The 17,918-nt window shown below is 38.4% G+C and overlaps 1 protein-coding gene across 8 annotated transcripts in view; it reads left to right on the top strand.

Moving 5' to 3' along the window:
* DLGAP2 (DLG associated protein 2) overlaps positions 1-17,918 on the top strand; it is a 448,267-nt gene that overhangs the window by 385,286 nt on the left and 45,063 nt on the right. For all 8 annotated transcript variants that reach the window (XM_053973318.1, XM_053973321.1, XM_053973319.1 and 5 more), the window contains 2 exons: positions 14,096-14,243; positions 17,392-17,611. In XM_053973318.1, the coding sequence (XP_053829293.1) occupies positions 14,096-14,243; positions 17,392-17,611 (368 nt within the window). The remainder of the gene's footprint in view (positions 1-14,095; positions 14,244-17,391; positions 17,612-17,918) is intronic.

Raw genomic sequence — 17,918 nt, 5'->3', positions numbered from 1 at the left:
GGGCACTGTTGTAGGCCAGGGATCATTCCCAGAGACAGTTTGTTTGCAGTCATTCCAGTTTTGGAGGGGATGTCTTATCTTATTCATGCTACAAACTGAAATCTTTTTCAAGACAGTCTTCTAACTTTCCAAGCACGTAGATCAAATAAAATATATTCTATGCTGTTTTTGTATCCAGCTATGGTTGGGCCTCCCACAAGGGAATCTGAGTAGCAGCACAAATTTTCCAGTGAGTGACAGGTTTTGGTGGCTGCCCTAGACCACTGCAGCTTATAAACACATTCAGACAGCAGTTAAACATAACTAAACATACATATTCAGATAAGGAATATATTTCAATTAAGAAAGTATTCTGATTTGTTAAATCGTGAAGGCAGGTGGTTATTAGTAGGCTAATACCAAATGTTGTGTCTTCTGTCAGTTTTCCATGCATTGCGAATACACCACTCAGAATTTAATTGATTAAAGCACGGGTGCACTGCTGATGCATGTACTAGGTTTGACAACTGTGCTTGTTCATGGCCCCAGAGGATTTCATGCCATAGTTACCACTAACCAGTCAGAAAAGAAGGAAGACTTTTGTAATACTGTAAAATACTGTAAAATATTATTAGAGGTTCTGTTGAAAATCTGTCACTAGCACTGGACTAAGAATAGTTGCCCCTGCTGACAGGTATCTTTAAAGTCCTCAGTTTTTCCTTAAACTGAAGGGCAAAACCTTGAATCTACCAGCCTAACATTCACAGGTTTTTCCAGTAGACTTCAAGTAGAAATGTGACAATTATTCTGGTTCTTGTAAGTCTTTCTTGCAAAAATCTACAGATTTCATCAATCCTAAAGGCAGACAGAAAATCTCTTGTTGCACAGAAATACAAAGTGCTGATCCTAAACTTGGGTTTTCACCACAAGCCATCTCCTCCCAGTATCTCTGTCTCCCTGTCCCTGTGGTTGCCTTTTCTGTCTGGTGGATGTCTATGAATGATACAGCAATGGATAATGGTTATGGAGCCTTCCTTCCTCCCCCAGCATGGCTCAGTAATCCCCACTGCATGCTGAGCACCATTTGTACCACTGATCGTGCTGCTGAACTAGAAGCCAGGGCTTTGAGCAGCATTCCTGCATGTATAGCAGGGCTGAACAATATTTCTGGCATGTGTTATGAGAAATTACATAATTCAAGATGTCAGCTGCATTAGCTGGCTTTTTTCCTTGTTTACCCAGATGGAGAGAGCTAGTGCACAGAAATAAAATGGGGGTTTAATTCTCTTAGTTCTCTGCTGGGGCGACACGGTAGCTCAGAACTGGGGTCTGCCAGACCACCAGTAGACTTGTAATAAAAGCTGAATATTGATAGTTTTGGCAGTATAAAAACATTTATTGGCTGCAAAACAAAAGTAGATGGATTTCATAAGAAAAAGCCTACTTTTCCTTCACTATCCTGAATACGATAAAACGAAAATTAGAACAGCTTTCACCTAACCTTCAACAGACGTTTGACATGTGTGCATTTCTCCTCTGAGTACTATTAGGCATCTTTGCAAGGATTTTTTTCCCATTTAAATTCTGTTTCTGCTTCGACAAAAGTAAGCCTTATTTAACTGGGTTGTGTTGTTCAAAGATCCAGCAAATTGAACATTAAAAGTTTCTAAACAATAAAAATGCATTTTTGCATCTGAATAAATAAATACAAATAAATAAATAATATAATAGAAGTATTAAAATTCTGAAATAATATCTTTTAAGTTGCTTCTGGAAAGGAGTATATTTTACTCCAACTTGGGGGGGGGGAGAGAGTAAAAAAAAACCAGAAGTGCATTGTCTGCCACTGCTGGTTTATAGAGCTGACAGAAGCAGGTCATACACCCAACCACAGTCTTCTGATCACCACCTCTGTCAGAGAGAGAGCACAGCCAGCAGCATCCCTAGCCCACCTCCAGCCTGGGCCACCTGTCTCACCTCTGGATAGTGCCAAGACATGGTTCAGGGACCAGATCTGTTGGATGCAACCACTCCCACTGTAGGATCGGGAAGCTTGGCCAAAGGGTCAGGTAATGGACCTAGCTTATTTCTGAGTATAGCTATAGCATAAAGCGGCTCAATTTTTTTCTGAACTTTTCAAAAATTAAATGCACCTAAATATCTAGATGACTCACTGAAGATAAATGAACTTCAATTCTTTCTTTATGTTTCAAAAAAGTAAACAGTATGTTGCATGACTTAGTCCAATAACATCAAGTTGAGGCCAGTATAACTTATTAGTATTATTAGGAAATTGCATTTGAGCAAATTATAATGTAATCAGACTTGCTGTAGTGGAGACAGGACACATACCTGAATCTACTTCCTTTCAACTTTTCATTTTCTTGGAATGGTGTCAGAAGTCCTATTTAATGTGGAAATCATGTTGACTCCCAGTAGCCCTGGGGAAAAAAAAAAATGTTGGTGTTTTTTTTAAATTGTTTTTCACTGTGATTATACAAAATTGTTCAGATGTCAGTTTTGGTATGCTAGAGCAGCAAGCCCTTCTATTCAGTCCATTGTTTTCTGCTGTGCTGTGATGCTACTGAAGATGAAGTTAAACAGTGTTGGAAGGCAGTAGTTTGTAGAAGGTATGCCATATACTGCTAGGCATTTTCATTTACATTAAAGATCAAAACAACTGATCAGTTTATGGAATGGATAGCTGAAACAAAGTTCCCTGTCCTAAGTAAGTTTTGTGCAATCCTGGGAGAGAGATTGACCCACATGATTTGTAAGGGTATCCTTTCAACCTAGGAAATGTCATTTTTCTTAATTTATGACAAAACCAAGCAAAGCTGAGATGGAAGCATCAGAGACACTAGGATCCAGAACACCAAGTTGAAAATAAAACAGAAATTTTATACTCTGGAATAGGGAGGTAATTCTGAAAAACTGAATATAATACGGTTATTTGATGCTTTTCATTTTCAGGAAAAAAGTACTTAATATACTGATTATGTAAATGAACAGAATAATACTATAGAAATAGCAAATCCTGTTTTCAGTATCTCCTTTTTGAAGTGTTATGAAAGACTCTGAAAATCATCTCACCATGTAGTCAAAAGTAATAACAATAGCATTTAGCCCAAAGTAAATACACTCTATTTGAAGATCATACTGGTATCACTCACACAAATGAAGAGTCATGCTGTGCTGAAGTTTTCCATTATGCTCTGAAGTGACTCACAGGAAACGATGAAGATTAAATAGGTTAAGCTACAGTAAAATAAATTCAGTGACAGCAATGTGTACTCTTGTTTTGTAAACCTCTAATGGCAGACTTTTCTGTTTCTGGTAGCCCAGACACCTTAAGCTGATGGTTGGACAGACAGAAAGACGTGTGAGCACAGAGGTAGTACAAAAATGTAGTGCTTCAGTGAGGAAGGGAGTCTGCCATAGTACAAATTATTTGGCAAACTGTCACAGTACAATACCAGTGATACTTCAAGTTGTCTTGACAACACAAGATTAAGTTTTTCTCTTAATACTCAGCCAGATTTTGGCCACTGTATGGAATGAGTATCTTAAATTATGAATCACACTCACAGAGAGACAGCATCTGTGCCTCCCTCAGATGTTTAACATCTCTATTTTGTAGTTTTTTTACACCCATAGCACACCTGAAGAGCACGATGCATGTCCATATTTCAGCCACTCTTACTCACAGCCTGGTGAGTCACCACTCAACACAAACCACTTCATTTATATTGTAAGTTAATATGTGTAAAACCTGAAATGGTTGACGTGTTTTCTGGGCTCATAGTAAACCAGAGTGAAAGAATGATCTTTCGCTGCTCTCCCTCTTTTCAGAGTGAGAGATTGCATCTACCCACGGCCACGCTAACTTAATACTTATCTGGACTGTTATCCCAGGCATATCCATATTCTGTTCTGCAGACTTTTTTATGGCAACAAAAATGTTGCCAAAGCACACAGCAAGGGGATTAAACATCAACCAGATCTGACAGCCCTTAGCTGCCAGACCCCTTGGCTCAGCAGGAATCATGGAGTAGCACAGATTCCTCTAAGACACATGGGAAATCTCCATTAAAAAAAATAATAATCTTTCTATTTTCAACCATTTGTGAAAACCATAACATGCTTACAACATGGGAAAGTGAAAGCCAAAAGAGAAGTTTGGGAGCAATGCATAAGACCAGCCCTGTGGGTTTTTATCCTTCTTTGCCCATGACAGTGCAGACTCCACTATTCTTCAGTGCCAAACAAATTCATGGGTCTTTCTCCTAAGACACACCCCTTGGCAGGTGTACACAGAAAAGGCTGTGGGTAAGTGGGTGTGGGGGAGTGGGTGTGCTGCAGAAATGTCACAGTTTGGGAGTTAAAGCACACCTTCCTTGCTAGAGAACTTAGTGTCCTCTTTCAACATTATATCCATTGCTGTGTACCACTGATCCAAGCCCTTTTTAATTTTTAAGGTAAGCTTCAATTTGCCATTAGCTCTTCTCCATTTTAAATTAGGAATGGTTTTGAAGCCATTCCTGAGAAATATTTGTAAGAGAAGAGATGAAGAAAATCACTAGAAAAGGAACCCTCATCTTTTATATGCTTTTTATTTATCTTTGGGTTTTTTTTCCCCTCAATTTTCTGACTCTAAAAGCCTCATTACACACTTCATTAGTAGCTTTCTGAGGCCCTATAGTGTAGTAGCATCTACTCAGAGTCTCTGAGGGGTGAAATTGGAGATTTACTGAGGACAGTTTGAGGGCTAATTACAAAGCCTTATCAACTAGTAATGTAATCAGAGGGCCACTGGCCTGGTGATAGTCTTCTCTGCTGCAGTCAGTAAGATCTGGGTTAGATTAGGCTGCAGGGTTAAGAGGGAATGCTGATGAAGGGCAGACAGTCATCTGGCTACCTAGGAAACATCTTTTGTGGGGTCAAAAGACATCCCCATCTTTTCTTCCTTTGCAGAATAATAGCAAATGCTCTTAAGCAGTGTTAGGCATCTTGTTCTCTGAGAAGTAGCATAGTGTGAAACACAGGGAGTCACTGAGCCTGGATCTCCTGCCTCATTTTAGTAAATACCAGCTTTATGTTGTAGAGCTGAAATGTATTACCCTAGATTAGGGATGGAAGGGGGATCCTAAGGCTCTACCCAAAGGCCAGAGTATTTTCAGGAATAAAGCAGGATTTTCTCAGAAAAATGCAATTACATGATGGATTGTGGTGAAAATGCAGTAAGATTCAGGTCAATATAACAAACACAAATAGTGACATCCAAGGAAAAATATGCTTCTGGTTTTTTTGTGCCTATTTGTTCCTGCTTCTAACAAATATGTTAGTTTTACTTTTCATTTGAAAAGGCTCAAAAGCTGATTTTCTCAATAAAATAACTAGGACTATAAAGGATGTGTACACAAACAGTTATTCAGGCAAGGATTTGAAAATTAAAATGCTTTTGGTTAAAAAAACAAAAATTTTTTGTGTGTGTATATATATATATATTCGCTTTTCCCAATTCTATACAATTGCTTCTCCAGAAATTACATCTCATTAATATCTTCAACTTCAGCATGAAGGTCACTTATTTGCTTTAGATCTACTGGTTTTAATGGACTTACATGTGTGCTTAAATTAAGCTCATGTTCAGATGCTTTAATGAGTCCTGATAGCCCATAGTCTACACTTATTCTACCGAATTCGACTTTTTGCATGTGTACATGCACCAAAAGCAAAAAGAAAAAAAATAAGTGAGATAGCTTCCTGAGGAAATTGATGAATATTTCAATTACACAAATGGATTTAGGAACATATATCCAGTATTTGAGTTCTGCTTAGATCCACAGACCCATATACTGAACTGTTACATTATGCTTTAAATGCCCTTTGAGTTTTTGCCATAGCATCCGCCTGAATTTTGTTGATGCTGACTAGCTTGTTGCTTGCTTGCCAGGGCAAGCTCAAAATATTATATGGGAACAAGACTTTTAGGATTAGCTATAGATTAGCTATATGTGTAAATCTGTCACCTTTTTGAAAGTTTAGAGTTTAGATTTCTTGTAGCCTACTTTTTTTATTACAGGAACATTTTGAGTGATTTGGAATACAGGCTTGGTTGAGCCTACATCCTCTCTATCTTTGCAAGGAGTGATCAAACCACCAGACTGTTTAACGATTCTGATGATTTCCTCTCATTCTCTTCTGGTTCATGTTGTACCAAATCCCTAAACACTTACTGACAGTAAGAGTTCTCTCCTACCAGTGATTAGTAGGCATTTCATAAGGATAGAAACAGCAGTCTCCACCTCTTTCCTAACATTTTCCTGTAATAATATTCAATATCTTTCAGGCACACTTTTTAAAAAGGTATGGGTCAATGATGAACTATCTAGGCATCTAAACTATTTCATTTCACCCAAATTCTCATATCTATCAGTGATCAAAGAGAAGCTTCAGACTGGCAAATATTAGAAAAGGAATTCTTTGCTACAGATGAATTTATGAGATTTATGTGCACTTTTGGTTTCCAAAGAGCCAGACTAAATGTGCTATTTGAAAGGGAGAATCAGACTTAATATCTACACTCTGAGTTCTCCAATGGGCTGCATGCAGGCACATCTGGGTGCCTTTGCAGAGCTCTATTGACTCCAGCAGGGCTCCATGGAGATGCAGTGTGACTCGCAGCTGCTATACAATAGCCCTGCTGGCTAAGCTTAATCATTAGATTCTGGTCGATGAGTTATTTCATGTATCTCGAAAGACATAGTTAAGATAGGTCCAGATAGAGAAATGAATATCCATTGAAATGCAAATCTCTCAATAAAATAGGTTTTGATAACTGCCACTACTTTGATAATTCTAATGCACCTCCTTTTTAGGCACCCAAGATGAATTCTTTTACAAATTTTATCTTTTTGTCCCAGAAAGATACTTCTGAATTGCATATACTGATTTGAACAGAATTGATTGTACTTTCTTTAATGTTCCCATTCATTCTCACATTTTTACACAAATGCAGGCATGATCATGAAAATAAAAAGTTATGATTTTAGAATATGGCAATTCCAAAACTTAATTTGATGGAACATGGACTTTCTTTATATTGGATGCTCCCTGAATAAACCTGATAAACCCATTCAGAGTGAGAAGATGACCTTTTTGCTACAACTTTTAGAGGTCTCGGAAGACATTAATTCACTTTTGGTGCCTTCTTGACCCAGGGTGCACTGGTGACTGAACATTTGACAGAGAAAAGGTACTCTGGGAGTGATCTCTATTTTGAATTGAGTAGGTCAAGGAATGACCTTGGCAAGTGTATTGCTGGCATCACAATCATACTGTTTTAAACAATGGTATTAGGTTTATGATAAAGTTATGTGATGTCAATCACTTATTAGAAAATGCAGACAGTAAAATACAAAATGAAACCAGTGTGACTGGGATCTCCTGAGAGATTTCTTTCTCAGGAGTTATATAGTCCATTTTTCCCCTGGGGTTGTCTTGGCTGTCAAGTATGTCTGCTCAGGAATTAGAATTTGTAGGAAGAAGTTAGAGGGCTTCTAGCTTCTACCCTGTACTCGGCTGTAGTGGGTTAAACCACAACATCGGCACTGGTCATGCCACACTTCAATTCCCATATCGAGTTTTGGGCCTCTCATTTCAAGAAGGACATTGAGGTGCTGGAGCATGTCCAGACAAGGGCAGCAAGGCTGGTGAAGTGTCTGGAACACAAGTCCTGTGAGGAGCAGCTGAGGGAGCTGGGTTTGTTTAGCCTGGAGAAGAGGAGGCTCAGAGGAGACCTTATCACTCTCTACAGCTGCCTGAAAGGAGGCTGTAGCCAGGCAGCGGTCAGCCCCTTCTTGCAGGCAAAAAGTGACAGGACAAGAGGACACAGTCTTAAGCTGCACCAGGGGAGGTTTTACATTGGGCATTAGGAAGAAATTCTTCACAGAAAGGGTAATTGGACATTGGAATGGGCTGCCAAGGGAGGTGGGGGGGTCACCGTTCCCTGTTTAAGGAAAGACTGGACATGGCACTCAGTTCTGTGGTCTAGTTGGCAAGGTGGTGTTAGGTCATAGGTTGACCTTGATCTCAGAGGCTTTTTCCAACCTACTTGATTCTGTGATTTTGTGATTTTTCTTTGTTGTTTTGACCCTGGACTAGCTATAAGACATTAAACCTTGCCATTTTCTAATTCTGGCATTTCAAGCTGTCCTAAAAGTAAAACAATATTGTTACCATACATACCTTTTCACCAAACGACAAAATGATTTGTCTTCAGAAAAACATGCAATGTTTGTGTAAGTCCTGGTGCGGTACTGTGCGTTGTAAATCTAGCTCACAGCAATACTTATCATGCAGCAGTGCCAAGAGACTTCAGGAGACACTCCACAAACCATCCTGGGTGTTCATCAGCATCTGATCTTGGTGATGACAGAGGACGGACCGCGTGCTACACAAAGTGAAAGGTTTAGGCTGAGTAGTGTGAGGTGCTGTGGTGCACATTGCAGTGGGAATGCCTTCAATCCCCCATCACCATACGTGAAGTCACTGTGCTACTTCAGACACTATCCATGGTCCCATAACCTTTCCAAAAGTTATCTAAAACAATGGAATTCAGGAAAAAAAAATGAAATCATGTTAGCTCTCTCTTATTTATAAAGTATCTTACTCCTTTAACAAATGCACCATTAATATAAAAGGAAATAGAAGGCTGAGTATTAGATTGCTGAAGATGAGGAAATAATAGTCTTTCTGTGATTGTTAGTTAATGCCCTTCCCTTATCATTAGTTAATGTGTTATTGTAGCTATTGGATTAGCTTGCATTATTATTCCTTTCATTAAAACATGTTCTAAATAACTCGCTGGTTAGAAAGGCCTAAGTGGGGAAAAGATAAAGAGATCTAGACATGATTTTCTATCTCCTGAAATCTCTTCACAAACCTTATGTAGTGCTTTTTGATTGCAGTACAAGAAAACTCAAATTTCTTTCTACATTTTTGATATATGTTCTGTTAAGGATGACTACAAGACAAGGAAAAGCACAAATTTCAATTGGGGGGTTAGAGTCAAAAGAATTTTAAAAGGTCATCCTTTTTGTTTCTTTGGGTTTGGTTTTTTTTAGCACATCTTGTTACTTGTTGTAAGGTTGAAGTAACAGGTGTTTTCCTGCAATTATTTTGCCTCATTCTGCTCTTAAACTTTACTCTTGATGAAGTGTGGGATAGAACAGTTAGTTTACACAAGAAGTCAAGGAGGTTTGGAGTAGTGGTAGTCTCCTAAGTGATGGGGTGGGATTAGGTGGCTGTAGCAGGTTGAGCAGGACTGTGATGACAAATCAGGTTTTAGGGGTACTTTTGAAATCTGCAGAGGACAGAAGGATAAGCAGCCCAATGCTGACTTCTGGGGGGTATCTTAGAAGATCTTGAACAGGAAACTGTTAGCGGGGACTTAAAGAGGAAACAGTAAGGATTAGGATCTGGGTGGGTCAAGAATGAAAAAGAGCTGTCTTTGGAGGTTCTGGCAAATGTGAGTTCTGAGTGTGGAGGAAGGAGCAGCTTTCAAGTAGCCAAAACAGGACATGTGAGGTTTGGATACCGAAACCTGAGTTTTTTCAGTTTAGAGAAATGCAAGAAGATGGGGACTGTAATGCAAGACTCTTAGAAACTGCTTAGGACTGCCTTTGGACTACTGTCTCTTCCCTTATTCTTGATCTATTTTTTCTTGGAATATGCAGCCTAACCTCACTGTCATTCACTCTGTACCAGGCTGACAGGCTATCCCAGCTATGCTATCAGGCATGCTATTAGTTATACTGTCCCAGATAAACATGTCATGCTATAGCTCACTTTATCTGGTTATAATACAGTATTTTTCCTCCCTGAACACACTCGGGCAATCTGCTGAGTGCTAAATGTGCTATTGCAAATTTAGCTACCTTTACTGGGAGTCCTTCACTTTTAGAGTAGAGGTTCTCAACAGCTGCAAGGTCATTACATGGAAGTGCTTTTTCCCCAAATTTTCTTTAGGCTTTGAGCCTTTCTTTCAGATAATTTATTTCTCATTAAATTTAAGACCTCTGCCTGGCTGCCATGAACTTCTACTGAAGCCAATGGAAAATGGAAAGTAACCCTTGGGGGCAGAAAAGCTTTTAAAGGACATCTCTTCCTAAAATCTAGTCTATTCAGAAAAGCAAGTGGGAAGAGAGCAGACATACTAATTTAATTTTTCCTGTTAGTCTCGCCCTATTCCTCCTTCTCCATAGTACTGATTTTTTAGATCCACCTCTTTGGTGTTACTATCTATATTTTTTTAGTGGTCTTGGAGGTGATCTGTTAAAACATCTCATTTGCACATGTTTGTCATGCCCTTCTGCAGTGATCAGCTGAGATATAAGATCATCTATGCTGCTACAGAACATAAAAGAAAATTATTTTCTTTTTTCAAAGCAAAAGAACTTTGATGTTCTGGAAATGAAGGTCAATAATTTTGTTCCTAAGCTTATAGGTAGAATGGATGTCATTAAAAAGTCACTAAGGCCAGATGTTGATTGCATTTTCTAGCATTGTTGACAAGCATGAGACTTCCTTGAGCAACAGGTCGTGATATTTGAGAGCAACTTCCCCATGTAACTCTGGTATTTCACTTCCTGGATCATGTTTATAGTAAGATCATAATTTTCACCATGCATCAACACAATTATCCTAGAGGATAACTTTGAGATTATATCTTACAAATAAAAACGAATAATTTCTATTTATCAGGAAAATTTCAAAGTGTTAATCAAATGAGCATAGAATTGCTTTTATAGCCTTTTATAGCTTTTATATGTTACATTTCTTTTACTTTGCTACAGTTCCATGAATCAATTAATCTCCTCTGATAAATGAAAAATTATTTAACGATCAGGTAATATCCAAACTCATTCATCAAAACTCAGCTGCTTAGAAGTACTATGGAATACTGGGCTTCTTTCCATAAGAAATTATTTCTGTAAAAATTATTGATGGTATTTAATGATAGAAATGCCTAAGAAGGAACCAGAATGTCATTAATTAAATACTAGGTTTTTAATCGTTATTTAGCAAAGGAGATAGTTATTAGAATCAGGTTTAAATTAATTAATTTTGAGTATTTCATACAGTAATTTCTAATTTAATTCTATTCTTCTATATTTTCTTAATGTGGCCCATATTTTAATGACATCTCAAACATCTCTTTAACAAACTCTTTACGAACTCAGACTCTACCTTTTGCCACCCAATGATGACAAGCAGAACATCCAGGAGAGACTTATTTGTTTTGAAAAATATTAATGTAACAACATCAAAGAGATTATTGACAATACCAGACAGATTAAAAGTCTCTCTGCCCTCATGAGACCCCAGCTGGAGTAGTATGTCCAGGACAGGAGTCCTCAGCACAAGAAAGATGTGGACCCCTTAGATCAGGTCCACAGGAGGCCAAAAGACGATCAGAGGGCTGGAGCACCTCTCCTGTGAAAACAGGCTGACAGATCTGGGGATGTTCAGCCTGGAGAAGAGAAGGCTCCCTTGCAACCTTCCTGTACCTAAACGGGGCTTTTAAAGAAGAGGGAGAGTGACTTTTTACCTGGGCAGGTAGTGATAGGACAAGGGGTGATCACTTTTGAACTTAGAGATTTAGGTTAAATCTTAGGAAGAAAATCTTGACTGTGAGGGTGGTGAGGCACTGGCACAGGTTGTCCAGAGAAGCTGTAGATGCCACATCCCTGGATGTGTTCAGGGCCAGGTTGGATGGGGCTCTGAGCAATGTGGTCTAGTGGGAGATGTCCTTGCCCCTGGCAGGGGTTTGGAACTACAAGATCTTTAAGGTCCCTTCCAACACAAGCCATTCTGTGATTCCATGAGTAAGTAAAGCATATACAAAAGTCAGAATGACACAGAGCAGCTGTCAGACATCAGCCTGTCTATAGAAGAAAGGCAGTTTAGTTACATCCAACAACTAAATGTGGATGGTGAGGCTTTACACCACTTCACCTAATCTATTATATTTGTCTTCATACCTATGGGAACAGAAAAATGCTCTTCTTTTTATCATCTAGAACCAAATTAGACCCACTATCAGCCTGTTATCTTAATCATAGAATCACATTGACTGTAATGACTTAATTAACCTCTGAGCACATACCTGCAATAATCTCATATATTTTAATTTTGCTTTTAGCAGTTATAGCATAGTTTCTACATAGTTTATCTCTGGCATGAGGTTACAGAGGCACTCCACAGAAGGAACTGAATAGACAGGAAGAAATGAATTGGTTTTTTCTCCAGGGAGATTTCTTGGGATTATGAAAGAATGTTTCCCTTGAACAAAGATGTAAACTAACTGCATTTTTTTTTTTTCCGCTTCACCAGCTCTGTTGCTCTTCTTTGGATATGCTCCAGCAAATATATTAGGAAAAATTTCTTCACTGAAATGATTATCAGGCCTTGGAACAGGCTGCCCAGGGAAATGTCTGAGTCATCATCTCTGGGGGTATTTAAAGAACATGTAGATGTGGTACATAGGGACAAGGTTTTGCAGTGGACTTGGCAGCATTCAGTTAACAACTGGATTCAATGATCTTAGGGGCCTTGTCCAAAGTAAATGATTCTAAGGCAGATGCACTGAGGAAGCAGGGCTATGTCTGTGTTGACCCTGAGATGGAAGAACACATGGAAGTGCCTGAGAACAGACCTCCCAAGTATAAGGGTCTCTAAATCCCATCTGCTCTTGCAGTTGGTGGTGTGAGGGAATACTGGATCATCACACATCAGACATCAAAGGACATGGCCACAGGGAGAGATGGATCTCAGTACTCTGCTTTTCTAGGCAAAGCCATGATAAAATGTTTGAGATTCCTCCCACAGTGTTCCTCAGGCTTTGCATCCAAACTCATGTTGTGTCTGCTCCATGAGGAAGGCTGGGTTCTTCTTCAAGCACCAGCCTATGGTCATGCTCAATATTTGATAAATATGGTCTGAGAAACAAAACCCTGGTTTGTGCTTCGTCTTGTGGCAGGAGTTGAACTGTGGCTTTCTCACTCACTGAGTGGTCTGGTTCTTCCAGAGAGGAAACTTCACCCTTCACAGGGAAATTTCCAACAACCCAGGCACAGACGCTGCTGGACTGACCAACTCTGCCAGCTCAGCATGAAGTAGCTGTATGGCCAATATTAGGCATTCAACTAGCACAAATCTACTTTCCCAGAAACTGTTTTTGTTCAAGCTACCTTTAAGGAATAAATATAAAAGCTGCCTATTTACCGCATGAAAACAAATATCATCTGGGACACCAATTCATTTCTGCACTGATGTGCAGGTGAAAGTTCTAAAATCTGATTTACAGAGGTTCTGAGAACTCCGGTATACCAGAGTTTAATTTTTTGTATTCAAGGCAAAGTACTGCACTTTTCTCAGGTTTATATATTTTTCTGGAATGTTAATCAATATATTTAAAACAAAACATGGAGACTAGCATACTCTTGGTGTGAAAGCATACTGAAGAGGGCTCAATGTGGTGTTACAGGCCCAGTTCTGCAAAATGGGAAACGTGTTGTAATTAAACAATTTCTAGAGCTTCATGCAGTTGCTCTGAGCACCTTATGAATTTATTTTTTTAGCTGAACATGGGATATTCTAATCTTTTGTAAAACTATATCAATTCTTTGAAGATAAAAGGGCTCTTGATGCCTAAAATCCTAATGAAAACCAGATTACAAGTAACAGATTTTATCTATGAAGAAAGATTTTTAGTTACTTTGGTTTGTGCTTTAGCTCTGTTTTTTGTTCCTGTTGACCTAGACCTTGTCTTTTAGTAAAGTTCAACATTAATAGCCAGGAGGATTTATGAGGTTTAAATAGAGCAAAGACTTAAAATTTTATACCATCTAGGTAGCAGAGCCACAGACAGATTCTCTGCTTGTGCTAAGATGTTTGGCTACAACAGATCTATGATGCTTTATAAAGAGTAAGATTTGGACCCAGGGGAGTGGGTTTGTGTGTCTCATACAAATTACTGCCTTTAGTGTCCTAATTGATACCATCTGTAGTTTTACACCCTTTCCTTTTTTTCTTCCTTTTTCCTTTGTAGTCAGAGCTACCTTCAAACTGCAAGTGACGTGCCTGGGGGTCACAACCTGGATCCCTCTGCAAACTACAATTCCCCAAAGTTTCGCTCAAGGAATCAGAGCTATATGAGAGCAGTGAGCACGCTCAGTCAGGCCAGCTGTGTTAGTCAGGTGGGAAATTCTTGTTATAATTTTTCTTATAGGTTAACTGCAGATGTGAGACTTGAAACTAGTGGATGTTTTAGGTTTTTTTCATTTTTTAAATATCAAACTGAGGATGTGAACTGTGGAAGTAATTAAGTTCTAAGGAATGTAACTCAAAATTTCAAGAAAAAGACTGAATCCTGGAGGCAAAGAGACACTATCAAACATTATATTTTCCATTTGTTTTTCATTAGAAATATAAATACTGGTGTTTTTATTTTCAGTCCATATTAAATATTTAAATATTAAGAAGATTCAGACTGAGCATGAGGAGTACACTCCTACAATACTCATCATCTGAAAATACCTGCTCTGATTTCAGTAAATGTGGATTGCCAGATTAAGATATAGATTGAAAAAAAAATATGCTCCAAAGGAGCAGTGTTTCATCCTAAATCAAATCCCTCCCTCTTCTTGGGTGAAACAATAAGTTCCATCAACTACTCTATGTATGGGGTCTCCTGAAAAGGTACAGTTTTCCTCCCTACTGGTTTTATGTCTGTTAGTTAGTACTAATTCATGGTAAAGTGAGGTCTGAATCACACCTGAAGTGCAATAAGCCATAAGAATTATGTACATGTTCTATGTAGCAGAGGACTTTACATAAAATTCCCAATGTTTCTAATGTTTATTGGTCCTGACTTTTCTTCCTTGTGCTGTTTCATGACAGATGGGCCCTGCCCACTTCTCAGACCTGGTACTTAATATTTCTTTGACCATTTAGTGAGCCACCTAAGAGAATACATACTCAGTGGTTATGTTAAAAGCAAAATCTTTTCAAAGCAATTTCATATTCATTCATATTCGATTTGTATTACATGGCTATTCAGGCCTGGATTCAACTCATCTAAATTGAGGCTTTTAACTGAGGCAACAACTAAAGCTTCCTCTGTAGTTAATGGAGCAAAAGAGTTTCTTCCAGGACAGTGAACATCCTGAGTGGGCTGAGAGCCCTCTGGAAATGCTTGTCAGTCTCCACTGACTGTAGAGAGCTGGGAGGGGCTGGTCACCTGACTAATACCCTTCAGTCAAATTCCTTAATTTATGTGAGGTAATTATAAATTTAATCTTATGTAGCACACATTAGAATTAGAAACAGTCAGTCATTTTCCAGACCTTTCACTATTTTTTCCCAGCTCCCTTGTGAAAACTGTTTCCATCATTCTGATGCCTTGTTTTTTGTTGCACTGCTTATTGGTCATTTTGTCTTTTTATTATACTCTGCTTTTGAGAAAATTTCATGAGTATTAAATCCTGCATTCAAAGCAAATGCTGTCAGCTGCCAAGTAACAATTTTCTCACATAGAACTAGTCTAACATCTTCTGCCTCTTTGACCATGTCTGTTCACAGAGATATCCACTGAGCTGTCCATGATGATTAATTGGTTTCAGTAGTGGTTAAAATTCATTATTTCAGTGTGCATTACCTGGAAGGTGTCCACAATAGATTTCATTTGCAGGTAGATTGCTCAGTTGGCCAGATTAACTAAACCTGCTGGATATAGTTCCTTGCTTTTTCAGTGTTCACTAACCTATGCAACTTTGTGTTAGCCACACACTTCCTACCTCACAGTCCAGATGTTTCCAGACCATTAATAAATGCATTAAATAGATATTACCCCAAGCAAATGTATTAAAATATCAAGTTCTGAACATTTGCTGTTTCCTGTTCTTTTTCCATGACACCATCCTCCTCTTGTTCCATCTACATAATAGCAGTTTGTATAATTTGTGGGAGTTATTATGCCTTTTGGTTGTGAGATCCTTCCTTTTTCACATCTCAGAAAGGTTAGACTCAAGAAGAATGCTGAATTCCATGGTATATATTTTTAATTTAGGTTTGAAAAGTTTTAATTTTCTATTATCAATAACCTTAGTTTGAAATAAGTGGCTAAGACTTACAGAGTTTATGGACTAAATTACCATATATTTCCTGATCAACAATATTGCAAAATAGTTCAGAGTAAGATTTTTTTTTATCTCTTTGAGATTGCATTAGTCTACTTAACTTTATTAAAAGAAAATTTTATGAAGAGTAATTTAATTCATTTAAGAAGATTTTCTGTAGTCAAAATGTCTTACATAAAATTATCTGTTATTCATAATCATCAGAACTTCTCGATAAAATTTCCATTTACTTAACCAAAACCCTATAACATTTGTAACATTTGATGGGACTCTCTTTCCATAATGAATAAAACACTAGGAGCACTTAGTAGCTGTATAGAAAAATTAATATCAACCGGATGTGCCATTTAGTGATGCCATAAATTTAACTTGTAAAATTATTCATACTGATTCTGATTTCTAGTACTCACTTTTTAGAAAAAAAATATTTTTGGAAAGTCATGCAATTATCTGTCCAGTGTTAACTTCCCATCTGATTTTGGATAAACATGATATTGAATTATTCAGGTACATTTACAGGTAATTAGGGCTGCCTTCAGTGAACCTTTGAAAAACGCTGTAGGTAGAATTAAGGCACTAATCTTCAAAACAGCGACACATGGTTACCTACCTAGAAGTTCTCCAAGCCTGGCCACTCTGCCTAAGCCATGCTTATCATGAAAATTGCCTCCAAAAAAAGGCACAGTGTTGCATCATGCCCAACCTGCAAGACAGGGCTAGCAGGTAAATGCTGGGTCGTGCCTAAGCACTGCAGGGAGCTGGAGGCTGCTGCTGAAACCTAAGAGGACAACATGGCAGAGGGTCCAAGAGGCACAGCTGGGCTGCTCTGCCAGGCAGGGTTCCACAGCACACCTGCTGGTAGAAGTGTCAGATTTTATATAATGCTGCTGAAAAAAAGGTTCTTCCATGGAAGTGAATGGCTAACCCAGTTAACCAGGGAGTGAGTTTGGCTTGGGTCCCTTCTCAACTATGCCAAAAAATATTAAATGGAACATTAATGTATGGCATGTGTGATGCATTTAATATAGATGTGTAAACAGCTGATCTAAGTTTAACAATGTGAATGTGATCAGAAGGGATTACTACATTTTAACTATTTGCTAAAACAGTTCTTCATCAATGTACAGGTGTCCATTTGAGATGTTGAGGCCGTGATGATCACAAAAAAGCAAGTCAAAAATCAAATGCATTGTTGTTGTTTATTCAGATGAGTGAAGCAGAGGTTAATGGACAATTTGAATCGGTGTGTGAATCAGTGTTTAGTGAAGTTGAAGCTCAGGCAATGGATGCCCTTGACCTCCCTGGATGTTTCCGGACAAGAAGCCACAGTTACTTGCGTGCCATTCAGGCAGGCTATTCCCAAGATGATGAATGTATACCTGCGCTGACATCTTCCAACATCACCTCCACCATCAGGTCAACCACAGGTAAGCAAGTCTCCACTGACCCTTTCACTGCTCTGCATGTAAAAACATATCAGATTGCTTTCTAAAGGGAGGTTTGACACTAGAAACATTTTCCCTGTGTAGAGATAGCGTTTGATACCAGTATTCTTTTGTTTTTAATATTGTACTATTGTGGCTACATCTTGGAATAAGCTCTTTCTGGGAAGAATCCTGCATGCATAATGTGATGAACCTGGATTTTTGACCTCCATATCACATACATACCATTATCTAGATGCATGTATAAAAATGCAAGTGCAAATGGTATAATTTCAATATTGTTAGACAT

The sequence above is a fragment of the Vidua macroura genome, chromosome 3 (assembly GCF_024509145.1).
Source record: "Vidua macroura isolate BioBank_ID:100142 chromosome 3, ASM2450914v1, whole genome shotgun sequence".
Taxonomy (NCBI): Eukaryota; Metazoa; Chordata; class Aves; order Passeriformes; family Viduidae; genus Vidua; species Vidua macroura.
This window is presented reverse-complemented; position numbering and strand designations above follow the sequence as displayed.